The following is a 22,364-nucleotide window of genomic DNA, read 5'->3' as shown; positions in this document are numbered from 1 at the left end:
ATAAAACTGGGAAGGCAAAAATGAAATTAAATTACTGGAAAGAGTTTATCTGAAACTGTCCCTTACGTGTTTTCTCTATTAGCAGTGCCCTTTAAATTTTAATTTTCTGAGATATTATCATATTCTTCTTAGCATAAATATTATTAAAATACTTACAACAAATAATATGGTACCCAACCCAAAAATGATTCTGAATAAACTTTATTTATCTACACACAATTTTATATACACAAATTGTTTATGATTCTCTAATAGAGCAATATATAGCTAAGTACATTCTGATCAATCTCAATTAACTTTGTCATCTAAAGCAGGCAGTGTCTCAAGCACACAAGACTTTATATGCTAAACATACAAAGATTTTTATATATTTGAGGCTAGAAAGAGCCTTGGAAATTATCTAGTTCATATTTCTTACTTTACATATGAACAAACTGAATCCTCTAATGGTTAGATGCCAGTACTTGGACCCAGACCACCCAATCCTAAAACAGTGCTTCTATAGCACTCTGGCTAACTTTCCACGTAAAAACACTAAGCAGAAGTAATTTTTTCCTGGGCAGTAATATTCATACATACTTAGTCAAAAGACTATATATATATCCAAATCATGGAAGAGAAGTTCCTAATGATTTCCACTGGAAGCTCAAGCTTTCAGCATCTGATTTTTTTCCATTCATTCCACTGGTTACAAAAAACTTAAAAAATAAACTGAACCCATCCCCTCTTTAAAAAAATTGTGATAACTTTCCTAAATAATATGTCAATTTTCTTGTCTTTCAATTTCAAAACAATTCAATAAATACTTAATATTTGCAAGAGGAGGTGCTGAGAATACAAAGCTGAATATTCAAAGGGTAGGGTCAACAAAGAAATAAATTATATGATACAGTAAATACCAAGATTTAATACTGCAGTATATATCACTCAGTTACATCAAAATTTCAAATTTAAAAATACTAGCCTCTAATAAGTCTGAAAAATATTTAAAGATGTCATTTGTTCCTTTTCTAATCTAATTATCTTTCCTTATTGTTTTTTGCAAATATCAAGTAGCATTTTCTTTAATAAAGTAACCCATTCCTTCCTCTATTGATCACTGTAAATTTCATCATAAGCTAGTTCTTTCATTCACTATAATAGAGGTAACCAAGAGCGGCAATAAAATTAAATCTGCACTGACTCCTTAAAATGCAAATTATGTAGTCCTCAAACTTCCCCTATGAATGTTTGAAATAAAATGGTAATAGTAGTAAATTCCAATATTTTGACAGGGATTTCTAGCAAAAACCAGATTCATGTGTGTATATATACACATCGTATTCACCACTAAACAAAAAGTACAAGTTGTAAAATATCATAATTTTGTTTATAAGTAAACAAAAAAGTTAGGTAATAAATGCGTAAGTGTATCTGGGAAGAGAAAAAAGTATAGAAAGATGCGTACTAAATCAACACTGGATTAGTGGCAGATAAGAGAAGATACATTCATTTTTTTATCAGTTTTGACCCACTACAATGAACATGTATTACTTTATAATTTTTTAAGTGTATAGTAAAATTTTTTAAAGGGAGAGGATGTGAGTAGACAAAGTACAACATTTTCTCACAATTCACGGTAAGCATATTAGAAATGAGACACTGTTTTTAGCAATCCCAAGTTATTTACATAACTAGAAAAGTTAAGATTTTTTTATTTCTCTACAGTAATTTATTTATTTCTCTACAGTAATTTATTTCTCTACAGTAATTATGATATACTTGTAGAAAGTCTGTTTCTATAAATTTTCACACACCATTTTAACATCCCATTAATAAGGAGTAAATGAAAAAAGTAAAACAGAGAGGTTGTGTGCATTGCTAGAGGTCAAACAGTAAAATCAGATTCTCCTGACTCCTCGTTCTGTGTGTGTTAAAGTTAAATATAGATGCTATGATTCTGTGGCAAATGGTAATGAGTGTGGCCAAAGATACCACTGTAACAAAGACACCCTCCATCTTAACTCCTAATGCTTTGATGGGAGAAACAGAAAACAATCCTATTGCCTCTGCTGCTAGCTGTCTCTCTCTAGTCACAGATCTTAGATCCTGAGAAAGCTGTGAAATAACTACCAGGTACCTTGTGGGATTCTTTGCAATGAAGCAGAACCTACAGTGTCCTAAACTAGAATACAAATGATAATAATAATAACACAAATAATAATAATACAATATTCAGTTACTCTGGTGGCTTCAGGAGGGGCTGACTTTCAGTAATGGGAAGTTGGGGCCGGCGGGGGCAGGTGATTTAATGCGCTTAGAATATTTACTTTATTCTATAAAGCTTTAACAAGCACATGTGCATAAAAGTTAAAAAAAAAATGAAGTTTATCTAGATTAAACATATATATGAGACTATTAGTAAAATCATGAAAATTGCAGGACATCTTGTTATCTATTTATTAATTTTTTTAAAGATAACTGGCCACCATTTTCTCCTGGGACCACTATGTCTTAAAAATGTAACAACAGATCTTTGGAAGAGAGGGGATGGAGGGAGGGTAGAAAAAGGGCCCAAGTTCATTCTGTTGGACAACTGGGTAATATTTACTAATCACTCTTTGAAGGAGCAATTTTTAATAAACTTGTAACTGATCCAAACATGTCAGAGACATGTCAGTAGCAATGGCATTGTTTGTGACTAGCATGTGAGCCAGTCCTCAGACTTAAGACCTGTAAACTGCCTAAGAAATCATGACAGTAATATGACATTAACATTTAATCCACATTAAAGGTATTTTAATTTTCACACATTCATAAGACACACTTATTTGTTAAAAGAAAAGATTTATGAAATTGATCTTCCAAAAAGAAAAACCTCATGCTGTTTTATTTCATGATCACCGTTTGAAGAAAGTGTCAGTTTTAATATGCACATTTACCCTAAACCTCAAATATATATTGGCTTAGGTAAGAAAAATAAATTAAAATGCTGGGAGGAGAGGGATCTATTATGCTGAAGTCCTTATATGAGGTAATAAATATTTTTCATCAGTGTTTAATAAATATATAGACTATATCAGTAATGTCAGCGCATTTTGAGATAACTATATTCTCAAACTCATTTGGACAAATGTCAGAAACATTTTTTCAGAACACAGTGGGGAAATATTAAAATAAAACAGATATTTAAAGATGTAACAGATGGAAGACAAGTGACTTTAGAATAGGGTTTATAACTTCTGTTTGCATTTTCTAGTTCACGTTGTATGTCAACTGAATCCTCAAAAGTATGACAATACTACATTAACTGTGTTTATCCTTGTATTAAATAAAATTATTAGTCTGTGAACTAAACTACAGCAGTTTTGTTTCCAAGTTCTATGCAAAACAACCTAAAACAAAGAGGAAAGGGCTTTTATTAGGATTAGTAGTATTATTGATGAGCAGGTATAATAGCAATGGGCCTGCCTACATTTCTGGCAAGCAGCAACTATATTCTACAAACCACTGATGGGCTAAACAAGCTATTAATGACAGTTGCTTTTCAACACTTAAAATGGTCAGACTGTGTTACCTGACCACAAGGACAAGTAGGTCATCACTCTCAAATGTTATACAATATAAGAAACATAAATGAGACCTCTGTGGGGAGAAAAAACCCACAGGTATGGCTCCAGAGTTCTTTCACTATTCAACTATTAATAGAAAGCAAATCCCACTTAAAGTAGTAAACACTTGTAACCGTTTTTACTAAAAGATTTATCATCACTTATTTAATTTTCTACCTAAGACTGAGCAAGGTATTATTAGTCCTAGTGTCCAGCTTTAGCCCTGAAATATAGAACTTAATATCTGGAATCAAAGAGAGGAGAAAAAAAATGGTCCCTCTGTTACTCTTGCAGAGATAGACAACAAATTTTTCTCCTTGTATAAACCTGTGGAGTGTCCATCTGTCTGGGTTTATGAACACCAACCTATCATTTATAGGCTGCAGAATCATACTCAATGGGTATATGGGGGAAGCCTCTAGATTCTTCATCACATGCAGAGGACCTTGTTCACTGGATACAGGTCTTTCAAGTCAATGCCTTTCAATGTACCTTTCTTCCTGGTGGCCCCTGGACTAGCAGCTTTATCTCTCTCTTGGGAGCTTGCTAAATGGAGAATCTCAAGTCCCACCCCAGACCCAGAGAATCAGAACCTGAGTATAAAACAGTATTTCCAGGAGACTCATACGCACGTTCAAAACAGTGAAGGACTGACCGAAATCACATGTCCCCCCACCTCCAATTATTTGACTCTTCAGAAAAGTGAACACGGGGAGCCTTAGACACATCATAGTGATCAGGATAATTCACTTCATTCCCCGCCAAAGGGGGCACGGCACAGCAGTCCTTTCAAGTTTGAAACAACCTACAGACTATTTTGAACAAAAAAAGTGACAATTTTTCACATAGCTCAACCTAATATATTCTGATCTCAATGCCTCTTCCCAGAGAAAAGGACAGCATTATTTTTATAGTTTGCTAATGAAACAATAGCTATATTGTAATCAAATGGCAACACTTTATATGTTTTCTATAATTATAAAAATTAAAATGTAGAAATCCCACTTGACTGCATTAAAAACACTCTAAACAGTAAATGTTTTAGTCCCCATTAAGTAGTTCAATAACTACTCACTGCATTATCTAGAATTTTAAAACATAAGATGGTAGAAAAATATGGAGTCAGGTCCCTCTGACATAGCAGAAGGGAGCTTAGAGTTAATTTTCTACACCTTTAGAGCATCATTAATAATAATAAAAAAAAAAAAGCCAGGAGCAACATCACCTAATAACCACCCACCTCCACTCCTTCAGCCCTTCTGTGTTAACAGACATATATTGGGATCATAACCAGAGGTCTTTAATTTGTATAGGATTCTTCACCAAATAAAAAGTATTATTTAAGTTAATTATGAAATCTAACTAAGCATAACATTATAAGCAGTGTATTCACTCATTTCTAAGTCTTTAAATAGATATGGTCACTGAGCTGTTTGAGATGTTTTGTGTTTAATTCTGCTGACAATTCCTGCAGGATTCCCATAGGAGGACTACTCAGGATTCAAAGTCTACTCAACATTGATTTCCAACATTTTCCATTATGAATTTCTCTTTGAGGTAAAAATGTTCACAGAGCCCTCCCCATCCTGATAGGAATCATAAGTTTAATACGTAAACTAGAAGCACAAACAAAAAATCCCCAGTAAAACAAAGTACAACACTAAAGTGCCAAAATAGTGAACACAGATCTAGGGTTTGGTGTTACCACAGCACCAGCTAGAGGGAAGGGGCTTGAAAGTGAGTGGACTGAAGTGGCAGCCTCAGGAAGCACTGCTTCTCGGAGAAAATCAGATAAATACGTGACAGTGACAAGAAAGAAGAAAGTGAGAAGAAACAAACAGCTAAACAGAAATAAAACATGCCAACCCTTTCATCCCTGCCACACCCCACCAATGGCCATTAAAGAAAGTACATTTGTTTTACTACAGAAGCAGGTACCCTTGAACTAGGAGCCCTGTCTACAAAATGTCTAGAATTTTCAAAAGAAAGGAAGAAAGGAAAGGAGGAAAGAAATCAAATCAACCCCATATAAAGCTATTACAAGAAGCAGTAAACAGAAAATGTAAATCAAAACATTTCAACAGATAAAAATTCTTCCCTTAAAATCAACCCAAAGCACAAGGCTTATTCGGACAAATAAGAAAACCGAGAACATTCAGATATTCAAAAAGTAAGAATAGATATGGAAGAAAAACGATTTCAGAAGTGAAGAATAAATTATAAGGTATCCAAGGAAGGATAAATTTGAATGAAAATTTGCTAAGAAATAGTAAATAAGGGGCGCCTGGGTGGCGCAGTCGGTTAAGCGTCCGACTTCAGCCAGGTCACGATCTCGCGGTCCGGGAGTTTGAGCCCCGCATCAGGCTCTGGGCTGATGGCTCAGAGCCTGGAGCCTGTTTCCGATTCTGTGTCTCCCTCTCTCTCTGCCCCTCCCCCGTTCATGCTCTGTCTCTCTCTGTCCCCAAAATAAATAAATGTTGAAAAAAAAAATTAAAAAAAAAAAAATAGTAAATAAAACCAGGCAAACTAGTTCTTAGTTGTTGGAAAACAAAGTAAAGTAGTACAAAGACTCAAAAAGACTGAAATAGAAGATGAGCAAAGAAAGATTCCATATATAATTATATAGAAAACATGTATAACTGGAATCCCTGAAAAAGAAAACAAAACAATGGAACAGTTAATATTTAGTATTATAATCCAAAAAGTTATTTCCAGAAGTGAGAAAACTTAGGTCTACATATGAAAACAAAAACCCAAAAGTAGTCAGAAATAATCAACTTTGAGAATCATCCTAGTAAAACAAGGACAATGAAAAAAATGGCAATGTCTCAAGGCAAAAAAAAAAAAAAAAAATCAAGTAATATGCAAGGTTAAGAAAATAAGGCTAGTGCCACAAATATCAAGAGCAGGATAACATTTTCCAGAAAGTCAAGGGAAAAAACTATAAGGATTTTATGTCCAGTCAAACTGTCATTCAAATAGTAAAATCATAGAGAAACAGCTTAGAATGTGCAAGATCTCAAGGAATACTGTACACAGGAGGCTGTCCTGAAGAATATACTAGATGAGTTACACACAAAACAGGGGACAAGGAGGGAAACATCAGCAAACAAGCTGATGGTAAATATGCAATACGGTTAATTTTAGAGGTGATTCTAAAAAAAGGTGACAGCATGGATAGACAGTATGCAAACATCACATATTCCAACAGAGTAGCAAGAATACAAGAAGAAATGGGAGGAAAATGAGGAAAGCAAAGTACAATAGGAGCACTGGCTATTACAAAGATAACAGGTGGGAAGTAAGGGATGCCATTTAAAAGGTTAAGTAGGAATAAGGGATAGTAAAAGCATTATACATTATAAAAGATGTAAATATAAAGGTAACCCCTAGAAAAAAACCACAAACCTTTCTAAATTAACAATAATAATAATAATAATAGCTCTTCATAGACAATTCTCCATAGGTTCTGCACACCTTATATCAGCCAATAGCCTTTTTTCAGAACTATCTTTTCAAAGATGTTTTGTATAGTAAAGTCTTGGAAGATATAGACTCCCCCTTGATTGGATCAGGCAGTTCTGCTACCAAATTAGGATACTAAAGGTAATGTTTTTCACTTGGGCAAAGTTTGGGCCAATTTTCTGTCAGCCCCTTAAAGAATATTCCCTCAGCTACAATACAAACCCACTGTATGCACCATCACCCCTTGGTACTTGTATGTCAAAGGGAACCTATATAACCATGTATTATGTGCTACCTTTGGTGCTGTTAGTAATACAAGAGCTGTGTCTCTGACCCAGAAATCTCATGTCCTCTGCCAGCATCTATTAAAGTGTGGCAGGCATATAAGTAGGCTAAAATTTCATACCCTTAATAAAGAAAACACAAAGAGAAAAAGAAACATAGTAAATATAATGATACCCACAGTAATTAGGGAGTGATTTCCAAGACAGAGAAAAAAAAAAAAAAAGCAAAGTACAAAAAAATAAATGTGCTACATTTTGTAAGACAGAGGAAATAGGAATAATACACACATATACATATATGTACATATATGCTTTATTTCACAAGAAGATGCATAAGAAGAATAAATCAGAGGTTAATAAAATTGGCCATCTATAAAGGACAGAAGAGAACAAGCTAGAAAGAAAGGGGATGACAGCTTTCTGAGAGATGTATTATGTATAGTATTTTGACTTAGTATAATATTTTGAATTTTGGAAGCATGTTAACATATCCAACCATACAGTTAAATCAACAAGAATGGGGACAAAGGCACCTAAAATTGAATACAAACAGAAACATATGCATGCAATCATATTTCAAATGAATTACCTAACTACACTCAAGGAGGAAAAGAACTCTTGAATAAACTTGAAATAAACTGTAATAAACTCTTGAAACAAATCTTGAACTCTATGAAGTTTTAACTTTCATAAGATATGATTGTAGCAATTTCAAAACTATTTTGAATGTATTACATAATTGAGCAAATGGGTAAATGTATTGGTGTTGTTAGGAGTCACAGTTCTCACTGTGAATAAAGGGAAATACAAATGTGAAATGAGGAACAACAAGGAAGAATTCTGTGGTTTGGATTGAAATTGGAGATGTTAGTCGGACTCATAATTTCTTCAAATTACCTACCTCTCAGAGCACCTGGGTGGCTCAGTCGGTTAAGGGTCCAACTCTTGGTTTTGGCTCAGGTCATGATCTCACAGTTCGTGAGATTGACTCCCACCTTGGGTTCTACGCTGATAGCGTGGAGTCGGCTTGGGATTCTCTCCCTCCCTCTCTCTCTGCCCCTCCCCCACTTGCATACTCTCTCTCTCTCTCTCTTTCTCTCTCAAAATAAATGTAAAATAAACTTAAAAAAAATACCTATCTAAGCATCTAAGTCCCAAATATCAACCTACCTACCTACCCACCCACCTATCTATTTAATCTATGACTATAAAGTCCAAGAAGTAATGAAATCCCAGAGACAGTGGACATATCACATGTCCAGACCTTGATTCATAAATACCATTTCCCTCTAAATGAAATAGGGTAATTTGAAGAAATAGCTGATTCCATGAGTAGGACAGGGAAGGTTTCAAATGAGCCTGGAACATCTTGTGCCAGAAAATAAAGAAGTGTTTTTTAAAAAAGATGGGGTATGTAGAAATGATCGAAAAGCCATCTTGAAAGGATACTCCCTGGACAAATCTGGGACAAGAAGCATCAAAATAAATAAGAAAAGTAATGGATAATAACCTATTTAATAAGGGGCTCCTGGGTGGCTCAGTCGGTTGAGTATCTGACTTTGGCTCAGGTCATGATCTCACTGTTCGTGGATTTGAGTCCCGTGTCGGGCTCTGTGCTGACAGCTTGGAGCCTGGAGCCTGCTATGGATTCTGTGTCTCCCTCTCTGCCCCTCCCCTGCTCACGCTCTGTCTCTGTCTGTGTCTCTCTCTCAAAGAATAAGTAAAATTAAAAAAAAATTTTTTTTTAAATAACCTATTTAATAAAATAAATATCCAAGAGTCCTTGTTCACAATAAATAGAGAAAACAAGAAATACAGGTGGGCTCTTCCTTAAAGTCGAATGCTGACTGCTAAATATGGGAGGCAGTGGTAGAAAATCTCCATTTTACAATCATCAGGCAAAAATCACCAATGGATGATGAGGCACTGACCTTCAAAGACCCTGTCTAGAACTTTCAACACACACAGGCTTTATGAGTAGCAGACAAGTTTGTGAAAAGAAAAATAAAATAGGAGTGGGCAATATAGTAAAAAATTTAAGCAAAGAATGACATGCTGGACAGTTCCCAGGAGAAGGGAGCAACACAGGAAAAAAGAAATGATAGAACAAAGGCTGAATTGAGAGTTTGAGAGACTGTGACAAATCAATGAGATCAGCCCTTGAAGAGATTCCAGGGCAACACAGTCCACCTACCCTACTCTTCTCTCTCCCCACACCTTTTCCTTTCTAGTGTTACAAGAAGAGTCCATAAACACAGAATACAATAGTAGTACAACCGTGCATGTGTCCTTGTGGCAAGTATAATATGATGCATGTCATTTTTCTTAGATTATTTATTTTTATTTTTTTATTTTTAAAAGACCTTATTTTAATGCAATCTCTACACCCAAGATCAAGAGTTGAATGCTCCACTGACTGAGCCAGCCAAGGACCCCTTTCTTAGCTTACTTAAATTTATACTTGCTTCTACCCTCTCTTAGAGCAATTTTAATTCTCTATGATAATATAAATAAATTTAAAAAAACAGAAAATTATGGAAACATAAAAAAGAAATTAATACCACCTGTGTGGAATGTTCTTAATTTTATACCATATACTTTTAAAGATCATAATCTATTGTATTTAGCTACACAGCCAATTCAAAGAAGGGCTACAAGTGCTAGGTGGTAAGGGCTGTAAGTATCTTCTCAGCTGGAAACTGAGGAGACACAAACCTACAGAGCCCATAGCTGCTAGACAGACAGGTTTCATTACTGCTCAAATAATAAATTCTTTTTTTTAATGTTTATATTTTTTGAGAGAGAGAGAGAGAGAGAGAGAGAGAGAGAGAGAGAGAATCCAAAGCAGGCTCCAGGCTTTGAGCTGTCAGCACAGAGCCCGATGTGGGGCTCGAACTCATGAACCACGAGATCATGACCTGAGCTGAAGTCGGATGCTTAACCGACTGAGCCACCAGGACGCCACCCAAATAATAAATTCTTGAGTTCACTTCCATCCTAGGCAGTTGTGAAGAATATCACTGACTTTACAGGACAGTAGTGCACAAGGCAGTATGATATGTATATAGGTGTGTGTATATAGGATATTATGTTACATGTTAATATATTCATGCTATTGTTAATAGTTCCCACTCAGTGGGTCAATTTTACAATGTCAAGCTATAGAGTCTTTTGAACAATCTAAATAAATGCATTAAAATTATCTACTTCACTACCTGTTGTATTAATCCTGCCTCTCTTATCCTAAAATACATTATCTTTGAAATATATTTGATGTGTATGACCCAGATGAAAATGAAATATAACTTAGGATCAAGAATAATTAATAATTACTCCTGACTTTAATAAGTAGCTATGTTTGATCAAAGGTTTTAAGCGTTTTTAGTTGGAAAACGCTTTCTTCAAATAAAATCTTATTTTAAAAATTAAAAAATGTACAAAATAACTAAAAGTGAAACCATTCTGATTAAAGTGGGCAGTGGCAGTCTGGAGTGCCACCTGCTTTGGGGAGCTTTCCTGGCAACCCAAGGCTGTTAGAAAACCAGTGCTGAACAAGATTATAAGTAGAGTATAAATGCATGAAATAATCACTGAAGATGAGTTCATACTAGTAAATATAAAAAAATATAAAATTTAAACTAAAAAAATTAATTATTATTTACTGAGGCATATGAAACAAGAAATATGAAGTCTTTTCAATAAATAACAATTTATAAGTGAGTATAAAAGCTCATTCTGGCACAATGGTAGCTGTTTTTCCTTGTTGTAAGCCCCCAACCGATACTGGAATTTGTTTTAGATTAACATTTTTATTCTAATGTCCATATTTCCTAAACATATATGCCACTATGAAGTGACAAACTGGGATTCAGGAAATAATTTCAAATAATAACAGTGTTATTTACTTACTACTAATCTGGACAAACATATAGTTGAAATATTCTAAACAAGGTTGTTACATATAGCTTCTTAATAATTAATCTGTACTTATTAAGACCATTTTTTTAAAGTCTAGCTTTCCTCAGTTTTCTTTAGCTGTTGAAAGGAAAACTAAAAAACCCTTCCAACTCTAAAACTACTGTACGTCAAAATGAAGCTGGCTCTTGCTACTGTTTGTTTTAGTGGGAGCAAACAAAAGCACATTAATAGTTAACAAAGCTACAATATGATATAGGAATGAAGTCTCGCATTAAAAAAGTACTTAGATTGTATTTACAAAAGAATCTCTATCATTAATTATTCAACATTTGGATTTGACCAGAAACCAGAGCATGACTTTATAATGCTCTGTTTAAATGAACTACTTAATGTTGTAATGAACACTCATTGCAGTGAGCTAAATGAATTTTGGACCTGGTATAACACAACAGTTTCTCTAATTTTTTGATCAATGGACAGATTCTAAGGTTAAGTCAGTCTGAATTTCATTTGTACTTTAAAAATGTTTACTTAAACCAAAAATTCCGCATCTCAATTATTTTATATTCTAAAACGGAATGTAGTTTAAACCGATGCATTATTCATCAAGCAGAGACATCAGGAAAAACAAAGCTATGCCCTTCTTTCAAAGCCGTTAAATTGCTAAAACATACCATATTTATGCATGCAATATTTGATTGTGTTTTTCTTAAAACACAAGCTTGTTTTTGTCAGATCAAGATATGCCAAAAATTCTACACCAAACATTTTTGTTTATAATTAAAGCAATCATCAATCCAAGGATTGTCATCCATTTTATTTCATCTCTACATCAAAAAAAAAAAAAAAGTAATTTAAAAAAATTTTAAATTCCCTTGAAATGATAAGATAAATGAAAATGTAAGTGCCTTCACATAATAACAGTAAGCTGACCCTTTGGGAAATGGTTGACTTTCTCAATACAAGGTATTCAAAGCTCATTCAAAAGTGTTCATTTAGAATGCAGATATCAAAGATGATGCAAATGTTCAAGAGAAAATTAGAACTTACCAGATGTTCTAATCCAGCTTTGATGTTTCCGGATTCCCTAAAATAGAAAAATAAAAGTTCTAAATAGTTGCTAAACACTTGTCTGCTATAATTTACATTTACCTCAAATATGTTTTATAAAACCTTATGATTTTTTCATATATCTTCACTAATGTTCACAATAACACTGGTTTGAAGGACAAAACAATTTCCATCAAAAGGAAACAAATAACTTATTTACATCTAATAGTATTACCACTAAAACTGGTAATCCACTAACAGAATGTTTCAGATTTTTCAGTAAGCAGAGAACAAAAGGAACTCAAGTGTACTATTATTTTACTATTCACAAAACATCTATTTATTTCACATTAGCTCTTTCATTAGAATTTGTTTTCTCCAACATTTATTACAAAATGTTCATACAGATTCTATCTACCACCTAGATTCTATAATTGACATGTTACTTTTTTTTGTTTTATCAAATATCCATCCACCAATGGTTTCATTTTTATATAAAAAAATATACACATAAAGAATATGTTTGTGACTATATAGCTAAGTAACTAAATATTAACAAGTTTTTCCCTGACATTAATTTTATTAACTTAGTGCACTACAAATCAGGACCTGTTGTAATAGTAAAAAACAAAATCTCATCAAATAAGACACAAACATCAAATATCATGATATATTTTAAATATTTAACTTCTTGCTTTTCACTGTAAAAGGACTGCTGATGGAACTAAGTAACAAAGATAATTTAAATATATATTTGGTAAAATGTGGCTAATAATTGGATTTTTTCCCTTGATTCTGGTTCATACTAGTTTATTAGTGACAAACGGACTTAGAATTTCTTCACTCAGACCAAGTAGCATTTTAATTCCATCATAAATACCAAGCTTTGTATTTTTAATATGAAAGTATAACTTATACTACATTGCAGAAAATAATTATGAAACATCCAACAACAGTATTGCATTCATGATGTTTAATCTTTCCCTCACACCTCTTTCTTTCTCTAAAGGGGCCCCAAGTTTACTTTTCTTCTCCTTATTTCTATCTCCAATTTTCTCTGCCAAAAATATACTTATCTGTTTCCTTTGTCTTGCTACACAATCTTTCCAAATTTCCCTATCGTTTTCCCCTTCAGATCTGCTGCCTGAAAACTATACTCATGGCTTCCAACTTTTGCTCTCACTGCCCAGTCTGGCATACTGAGAATAAATGACAACATCTACTGATTAGGACTCCTCGTTAGCCATTCTCTTCTCTACTTTCTGCTTCTGGGAATCGTATCAATACTATATATTCAACGCTTAAAAATGTAAGGATTTCTGAAACTCATTCTTTGGATGCAGTCCTAATGACAAATGACAGGAATACATTGTAGAGATATTTAATTGTATACGTACATAAATAATTATTTTTAACTTTATTGTTATCAAGTTAATTCATTTACTTGAACTAGAAGTCAAATAAATATTTATGTTTTCATAAGGACATTTTCATACAGTCACTGTAACATAATTTAAACAAAAAAATAATGCATATAGTGAAAAATCTGACAGTGCAATATGTGTGTGCACGCACAACAATAAAGTCTTCCTCCCACCACTGACTCCCAGTTCTTAATCAGATATTAGCTCTTTGTCTTTCTAACGATATTCTAGGTGTGTGTGTGTGTGTGCGCGCGCGCGCACGCGTGCATCCTTCTTCTCTTTTTTTTTAACCCAAACAGAAGCCTACTTTACTCAGTTTTGTACCTTCACTTGGCAGCCTAACTTGAAGTTTGCACTATATGACATGCATCTACTTCATTTTGTCCCCATGGCTACAATGTCACGTAATGGTTCTTATTAGAAAATAACACTGCAACAAAAGGAACAAAAACTGCTCAGATTCAAAGTACAAGTCCATAATTTACTATGAAACCACTGGGACTAGACATCCTTCATCAGAATGTTCTGGATTTTAGAAACGTAATAAGGTATAGAGAGTATACTGTATGTCATGTAACACTGGCAGCAGGGTTTGAAGCAGCATCTCATCGTTGTCCACATAAATAATTGTGAAAGAAACACGAATGTCCACCCAAAGTGGGATAAACAAAGACTAGGAATAACTTCATTTCAGGGTTGGTTTTGCTATCAATTGAGTTTGCTACAAGCTCAGGGAAAACCTCCCAGTATTTTGAACTATTTGCATTTTGGGATCAAGGATAAGAAACTGTTCTTGGGGCACCTGGGTGGCTCAGTTGGTTAAGCGTCCAGCTCTTAATTTCGGCTCAGGTCGTGATCTCATCATTTGTGGGATCGAGCGCCATGCCGAGCTCCATGCTGACAGCACAGAGCCTGCTCTCTCTCTCCCCCTCCTCTGCTTGTTCTCTCTCTCTCTGTCTCAAAATAAATAAACTTAAAAAAAAAAAAAAAAAGTTTGGTTAGACTATTGCTTTGTTATATTTCCAAGTGATTCTTATTTAGGAAATAGGCATTTTGAATAGTACACCTGAATGAAAACTAGGGATCATCCTTGACACATGCCCTTTCCTCCACTACCAAATGTAAGCAAATGTAATCAACCACAGAGTAGAGTCTTGGCCATCTAACATCCTTAATTACCATTTTGATTTAGCTACTTCTTTCTATCCTCAGAGTACCTACTTTATTTTAGGCCATCATCTTTTCTCTCCCAGGCTACTGCAAAAGCCTCTTGATGGGTCCCGATGGCTCCTACCTTGCCCCATGTCAATTCATTCTCCGTAATACAGCAAGATCTTCCTAAAATGTAAGCTTGATCATGTCATTCCCTTTTTAAAAGCCACAATATCCTACTCCACTCTAGTTCACTTATTCCCTCTGTCATCTTGCCAAAGCTACATCACAAAGACTGTGACAGCAATAGCCATAAGAAATTATTACCCTGGCTTCCCTTACCACTAAACCACTTGCTCTCTCCACCTGAAATACTCCTCTTCTAGTCTTTCCTTACCTAGCTTAAAAACAAAAACAAAACAAAACAAAACAACAACAACAAAATATCCCTAAAGACTCAATCCATACTGGCAAGGAAACGTTTTCCCTTCCTCACAAAAAAACTAATCAACTCTTCCCATGTGTTCTCATCACATAATTTACCTCACTTTACTATTAATACCTATTTACTTTCCCACTGACACCACTAAAATGTCCCAATGACACCCTGAGAACATGGATTGCATCTGTAAAATTTTTATATCCCAGCACCCAATACAGTGCCTGCATCGGAGTATGTATTCAACTAATAAGGATCTGACATCTAAACACGAAGACAAGGTTGAATGGAGAATCAGTAGCAACCAGTTCAGGTCCCTGAGAGGTTCTACCCGGCCCTACTCTATCTCCACTCCACACAAGAGAGCAAGGCCAACTGCAACAGTGAGCAGTTGTGTGGGAAAGTAGTGTTAAGAGTTGTTTGTACGTGTGTGGTGTGTGGTTGTTTTGTTTTGGTTTGTTCTATTTTGGTTTTGAAGGAGTATGAGGACACTATGGAAAATGTAGCTGACAGAGGCCAGAGTACAATGCTAGAGGCTTCACACACTAGTTTTTAAATTATCCCAGAAAAGCACACGTCAGATCTGAGATTTTACCCCTCTAAAGTTATTAGCCAAGGCAGCTGATTGTTGCAAAGAAATAAGAGAAGTCCATAGGTAAACTGTATGACCTCTGAGGGGAATAAGCACAGGAATAAAAAAAAACAACAAATGAGCAACCTCATCCAGAGGAAAAAAGAACAAACTGGGCAAGAGTATACTGTAAGCATACTAACATCTTTAAAGATAAGAGGTTTTTAGAAACTGAATACCAAAATAAACAGTTATGAAGAAGAATCAATATGAGATAGCGGGTACTAAAAATACAGGAGTTTGAGGGGGTGCCTGGGTAGCTCAGTCTAAGGCTAAGTCTCTGACTTAGGCTCAGGTCATAATCTCACAGTTCATGAGTTTGAGCCCGGGGTCGGGCTCTCTGCTGTCAGCGCAGAGCCCATTTCAGATCTTTGCGCTCCCTCTTTCTCTGCCCACGCCCTGCTCATGCTTCCTCTCAAAAATAAATAAATATTAAAAATACATATATTTCAAAAATACAGTTGTTTGAAATAAAGAAGTCCGAGGACAAGCTGAAAGCATAATAGCTACAGAGAATAAGCTGATGACCTGGTACACTGGGTGGAGCTCTCCCAGAAGGCACAGGAAAGGGATGAAAAGACAGAACAAATAAGAGATAAGAATATAAGTGTCAACATCTATATAATATGGGAACCCTAGAATGAAAGCAAAGGCAAAATAGGAGAGAAAATATATTTGAAGAAATAATGACAAAAAATTCCCAGATATAAAATCTTAGACTGAAAGGGTACAAAGAGTAGTGAACAGGATAGTTCAGAGAAAATCCACAGCAAAGCATAATATAAGGATAATTAAGACTGCTATAGATCAAGAACAAAGGCTAAAGCTTCCAGAAAGAAAAAGCATACCTCTCCATACAGGAAGAATAACACTGACATCAAATGTCTCAACACTACTGCTGGAGTATAAACTATGGAGTATGAACTTCCAAGACAAAGTGTTAAAGGAAAAGGACTGTGAACCTGTAATTTTGATACTGCTAATAGTTATTATTTAAATTGAAGAAAAAATAAATTCTCAGCATGCAAGCTTTCAGGAAATTCACTACACAAAGACATTATTTGAAAGAAGTTCTAAAGAATGTAACACAGTAAGAAGACAAGTAAATTCAGGATGAAGCAACCAGACAAGGCAAGTAAAGGTTGGATTAGAACATAGTAATTATTGTATTCTAAGCAATTAGTAACTACAAAGAAAACTACAGAAAGTTCACCCAAATGAGGTGGAAACAAAATGCCAGAGAAGATTCTCAGATTGGGTAAGAAACAAAATCCAGCAATGTGTCATTTACAAGAGATACATAAAACAAAAGGATTCAGAAAAGTTTCCAAAAAAGGGAGAGTAAAAGATATAAACAGGCAAATTTGAACCAAAAGAAAACTGGGGTAGTAAGTTTCATGACAAAATATATTTAAGCAACTCCTCCTCCAAATAACATACCTACATATATATCTTTTGAGATATATACACATATATATATATATATATATATATATATATATATATATATATATGAAAAAGGACATTCTATTCTAGTAAAAGACATAATAGATTAAGAAACGTTTATTTATGTCCAGAAGGTTTACGTATTCCTAAAATTTAATACGTATCATAGATTGCGACACCAAAATTTCAACAAGTTTTCTATGAAAATCAATTTTCTTTAGTCTTACTTTGGGCAGAAAGACAAGGAAAAGTGGCCACCTCAAAACAACACAAATAAAACATCATGAGTACATAAACTCTACACAAGACAGCATGATATATAACCCTGGCTTCAGAAGCAGAATACCTAAACTCAAATTTAAGCTGTACTACAAAACAGTTGCATGAGCTTGGTAACAATCCAACTTCTCTGAGCTAAGACTGTCCACCAATGATATGAAGACTCTGTTAACACTTGCCTTACTAATGCAGACGGGGGCTGTGAAAAAAGAAGATAATACATATGAAGGAACACTATAAACTGTAACGTACTATAGAAATCTGTTTTTATAATACATATTTAAATATAAGTCTTAAAGTGGCTCCAAAAGTCTTAATAAAATTTTTTTAAATAGAGAGGCAAGATCCAAGACATTGACATAGGGATCTTGCAACAAATGGTATAAACTCTGTCCTCTTTAGTGGTCTGTCTCTTGGGTTGTCCCTGTCATGACTTCATCAATATTTGTGCAACTCCTTTTGCCCTGTGCTGAAAGCAGACTTAATTCAATTATAGGTCTCAAAACTGATAAAATGGTCTTGAAGTGGAAAATGGGAAGAAATTATTGGCAAATGAATAAAGATTTGTATCGAACTAACACACAGGAGTACAGCAGGTCTTTTTTTAATCATTCCCTGTCTTAAATCTTCTGGGAACCATGAGTTTCCCTTCCCCTCATGCAGCACATCGATTTCTGAATTAGACTGCAATATTAAATAATTAATATACTTGCCATGATTGATGTTTTGCATTAGTTGAATATTAGGTTATCAATCAAAATCCACTTGGTTTAATGTAATAATATTGAAAAAGTGTCACGGGCTGTTCATCCAATTTGTAGTTGAGGCAGCACAGATAGTAATGTTGACATTACACGAGGCTCTAAAGCAGGAAATGCAGTACTGGGCTCAACATGTATGAGGCAGACATTTTGAAACTAACTGGGATGAGGCTGAGGTTGTCCTAAATAAACCTGGTGGCACCTGTCAGCTCCAATATTAGGTCTCTTTTGAGCATAAAGATGCCATGCATCAATCATACCATGGCAGGCAAGAAAAAATTTAAAAAGAAGGATACTAATTTAACTTTGTGGCACACATTTCATTATTTTGCCAAAGGAAGCATGTTCTAAATCCAGAAACTGTTGCTATGTTAAAGCTTATAGCCTCTCAGGAAATATCTAAACAAACAAAGATTTTTTTAGAACTAGGAACAGTATTACACCAAAGTGATAATCCAGGTTTTATAATGGTCTAAGGGAATCAGGTCAAAGAGTCACAATTAACAATAGTATTTGTGAAAAACTCTATTCCTTCTGATGAAGGCATTCTTCCTTATTCTCCATATTTTGCACGTATATTTGCAAAATATGTTTAAATTTTTAAAAAGTACTTGCTTGTCCCAGTAAAAGTAAATGATTTTTCTCATTCCTTATTACATCTGAAATCTATTATGGATTTGTTTATAAAAGTAACAGTTTGGGGTGGGAGGGAGGGGAGGGTGGGTGATGGGTATTGAAGAGGGCATCTTTTGGGATGAGCACTGGGTGTTGTATGGAAACCAATTTGACAATAAATTTCATATATTAAAAAAAAAAAGAAGCTCAAATATATGACTATAAAAAAAAGTAACAGTTTAAAAATAAATTAAATAAATAAAAGACATCCAAAGAAAAGTGACTCTTTTAGGTGGAGAGTAGAAAAGTTAACAAAATAAATATAAAGCAAAGCCATTTCATAAGGCAAGCCAAAATCCAGTGGGTATTTAGTTATAAAATACTCAGAAACCATAATGAAGGTAACTAACTAAAGTAGCACTAAGTATCATTTCACTGAACAAGTCTTTAAGAAATAAAAGATTAAATATATTTATGTATTATCCCATATAAAATGTACACACACATTATAGAAAACAGAGTAATTCCTAAATAAAAAATTTTACAGGTTTTTTTTGTCATGAACTAAGTATATTATCCACTTCTAAAAGATTACTGTGCTGTAGTTTCCTATAGTTATATGATGAGAGTCTTATCACAATTTTATATCTCTTTCATAAAGCAAAAATCTACATGAGATTTTTGTCTTTTTTTTTTATGTAATGGCAGACAAGGTTTTTAAAATCCTGACTTACAAAAAAAAAAAAATCTATATCTCCCATCTCAAATAATCACTAATAATTTTACATGTGTATGTCATGTATCAAATGTTATTAACAAAAAATTTAGTAATATATATTAATCTAAGAAAACCATGGGTTCAAATTCCAACTCCACTACTTACTAAATAACTTTGTCAAGTTATGGATCTTCTCTAATTTTTTCATTCTTAAATTCAAATAAAGGATTAAAAAAAGAATCAGCATGTATATAGAAGTTACTCAGTAAAGACTGATTCAATATGACAGACCAATAATGAACCAATGAGTGCATTCCACTTTCAAAATCAAGAAATATCTTTATAGATGTTAGCTTTTTAAAAAAATTTTTTTTAAATGTTTATTTATTTTTGAGAAAGACAGTGTGATGAGAAAGGGGTAACGGGAGGGGGAGACACAGAATCCGAAGCAGGCTCCAGGCTCTCAGCTGTCAGCACAGAGCCCGACACGGGGCTTGAACCCACAAACCGCAAGATCATGCATGACCTGAGCCTAGTCCAACGCTCAACTGACTGAACCACCCAGGTGCCCCTTACAGATGTTAGCTTTTTAAATCACCTCAAAATCTGTTCCAACTGTAATACCTATAAATGAAAGTCAGTCTACTTTTCAAATAACAAATACATATAAAAAGCTTAGCCCAATGGCTAGCATACAATAAAAATACCATGTATATCCCGATACAAGCACATTCTAACCTGATCTCTTTGAAAGGAGCAGAATGATAAAGTGTATTGAAAAAGTAAACAAAAATAATTTCTCAATTACCTGATGTTTTTTATATTTTAATCCCAATAAGAAACATACAGAATATCAGCTCTAAGTTCCAAAAAGATCTTTCCGGAATTCTCAATTTCAACTTACCAGTTTGGTTAGAATTCTTAGCATTTTTCTCCTGATTGGAGAATAACTTACATATCACTGGCTCAAAATGTATATTCTTATGTTACTGCAGTTCAGTATTTTTTACAAGTAAGTTTTTATCTCCTGTTTGCAATAAATTATGCTCTAGAACTTACAAATCATTTGCACAAACAACTGTAGCATGGTTACTAAATTTTAAATGTACTATTCTTTTTTCAAGATTCTTTAGTTAGTTTTACAAGTATAAGTGAGCATCCAGTCAACATATTAAACAGCTGAGGACTTAAGATACACACTGAGCTTACTGTGACGGGAAGGTGAACACTTAAGTTGGTATGTGTCAATTAAGCCATTTACTGTCACTCACATAAACAGGTTCTAAAGTTCACAGAAATGGTATACAAAGGAAAGAAAAGAGATTTCAATGTTTTTGCAGTTGTGTGTGTTCTAGAGAACAGTTTCAGAGGAAGGAAAACTAAGAGAATTCATCATTAATATATCTGATCTAAAGAACTGCTAAAGGAATACTTCAGATACAAGAGAAATTATACTAGAAAGAGACTTGGAACAGCAAGAGTGAACAAGAGAAATAAATTTACTGAGCACCCTTATACCTATCTCCATAATAAATTCTGAGTAGATATAAAATAACAATAACATAACCAAACATCATCAACAAAAAAAAGTGCAAGTATTAAGATAATTTATCTATGCCTTAGATATTTAAAACTGTTTTGTCAAACCAAGACTGTTACACAAAATAGCTAATGTCCATGCAAGGTAGGAGAATGCATGTGAACATGCTACCTTTCTGCTATTTCTCACATGCAGGATTAACATTCCTAGTCAATGACAATCCTCTTTCTCACTGAGACCAGCTGTAGCTCAAGAATCTTTCTCAAGATGGTGCTCTAAGGAGTCACTACCATTTGTCTTGAGTTAGCAGGTGAGATGCAACCCATTCACCACAACCCCCTTCAATCCATGTTCTTGATCTAGCCCAAGAGAAGTTCAGAAAAAGGAGAAATTGCCATATGTATCATAGTCGTTGGAAAATATTTCAAAGAGGTGGGTAATTTTAGCAGTAACCTGAAGGACTGGTTGCATGTGAGCAGACTGGGTAAGTAGAAAAGAAGAGGCAGAGAGAGTGAGCTCAAAGGCCCCACATAACCTGGTAGAGGTCAAGTAAGGAGAGTATCCAGCCCAGAATAGGTGCAAGAAAAATATTACTTACAGTCTTTAATTTTAAATAATTGTTATTTTGTAAGTTTTCAGGGCCATCATGTACAATTGTGCATGTTGTTCATGAGAGAGGAAAAAAGGGAAAGAAACAGCAGTGGCAGCTAAAAGCTACATACAGTAAAACCTTGGTTTGCGAGCATAATTCATTCAGGCAACATGTTTATAATCCAAAGCACTTGTATATCAAAGTGAATTTCCCCATAAGAAATAATGGAAATTCATATGATTCATTCCACAATCCAAAAATATTCATATAAAAATGATTACAATACTGTAATGTAATATAAAGTAATAAAGACAATACAAAATATAAAGAAAAATAAATTAACCTGCATTTATCTGTGAAAACCTTCGTGGATGGTGTGAGGGAGATGAGAAAGAGGAGGGTTACTATGTAGGATGACTTTCACTATCACTAACAGAATCACTGCTATCTGAATGGCTGA

At 34.2% G+C, this 22,364-nt stretch overlaps 1 protein-coding gene across 1 annotated transcript in view; it reads right to left on the bottom strand.

Moving 5' to 3' along the window:
* RSRC1 (arginine and serine rich coiled-coil 1) overlaps positions 1-22,364 on the bottom strand; it is a 422,099-nt gene that overhangs the window by 208,770 nt on the left and 190,965 nt on the right. Inside the window, exon 5 of the mRNA XM_086674595.1 lies at positions 12,308-12,344. Within this exon, the coding sequence (XP_086530721.1) occupies positions 12,308-12,344 (37 nt within the window). The remainder of the gene's footprint in view (positions 1-12,307; positions 12,345-22,364) is intronic.

This window comes from Puma concolor, chromosome C2, assembly GCF_028749965.1.
Source record: "Puma concolor isolate L17-30 chromosome C2, mPumCon1.1.hap2, whole genome shotgun sequence".
Taxonomy (NCBI): Eukaryota; Metazoa; Chordata; class Mammalia; order Carnivora; family Felidae; genus Puma; species Puma concolor.
The sequence above is the reverse complement of the archived record's forward strand: the minus strand, read 5'-3'. Positions and strand labels throughout refer to the sequence as shown.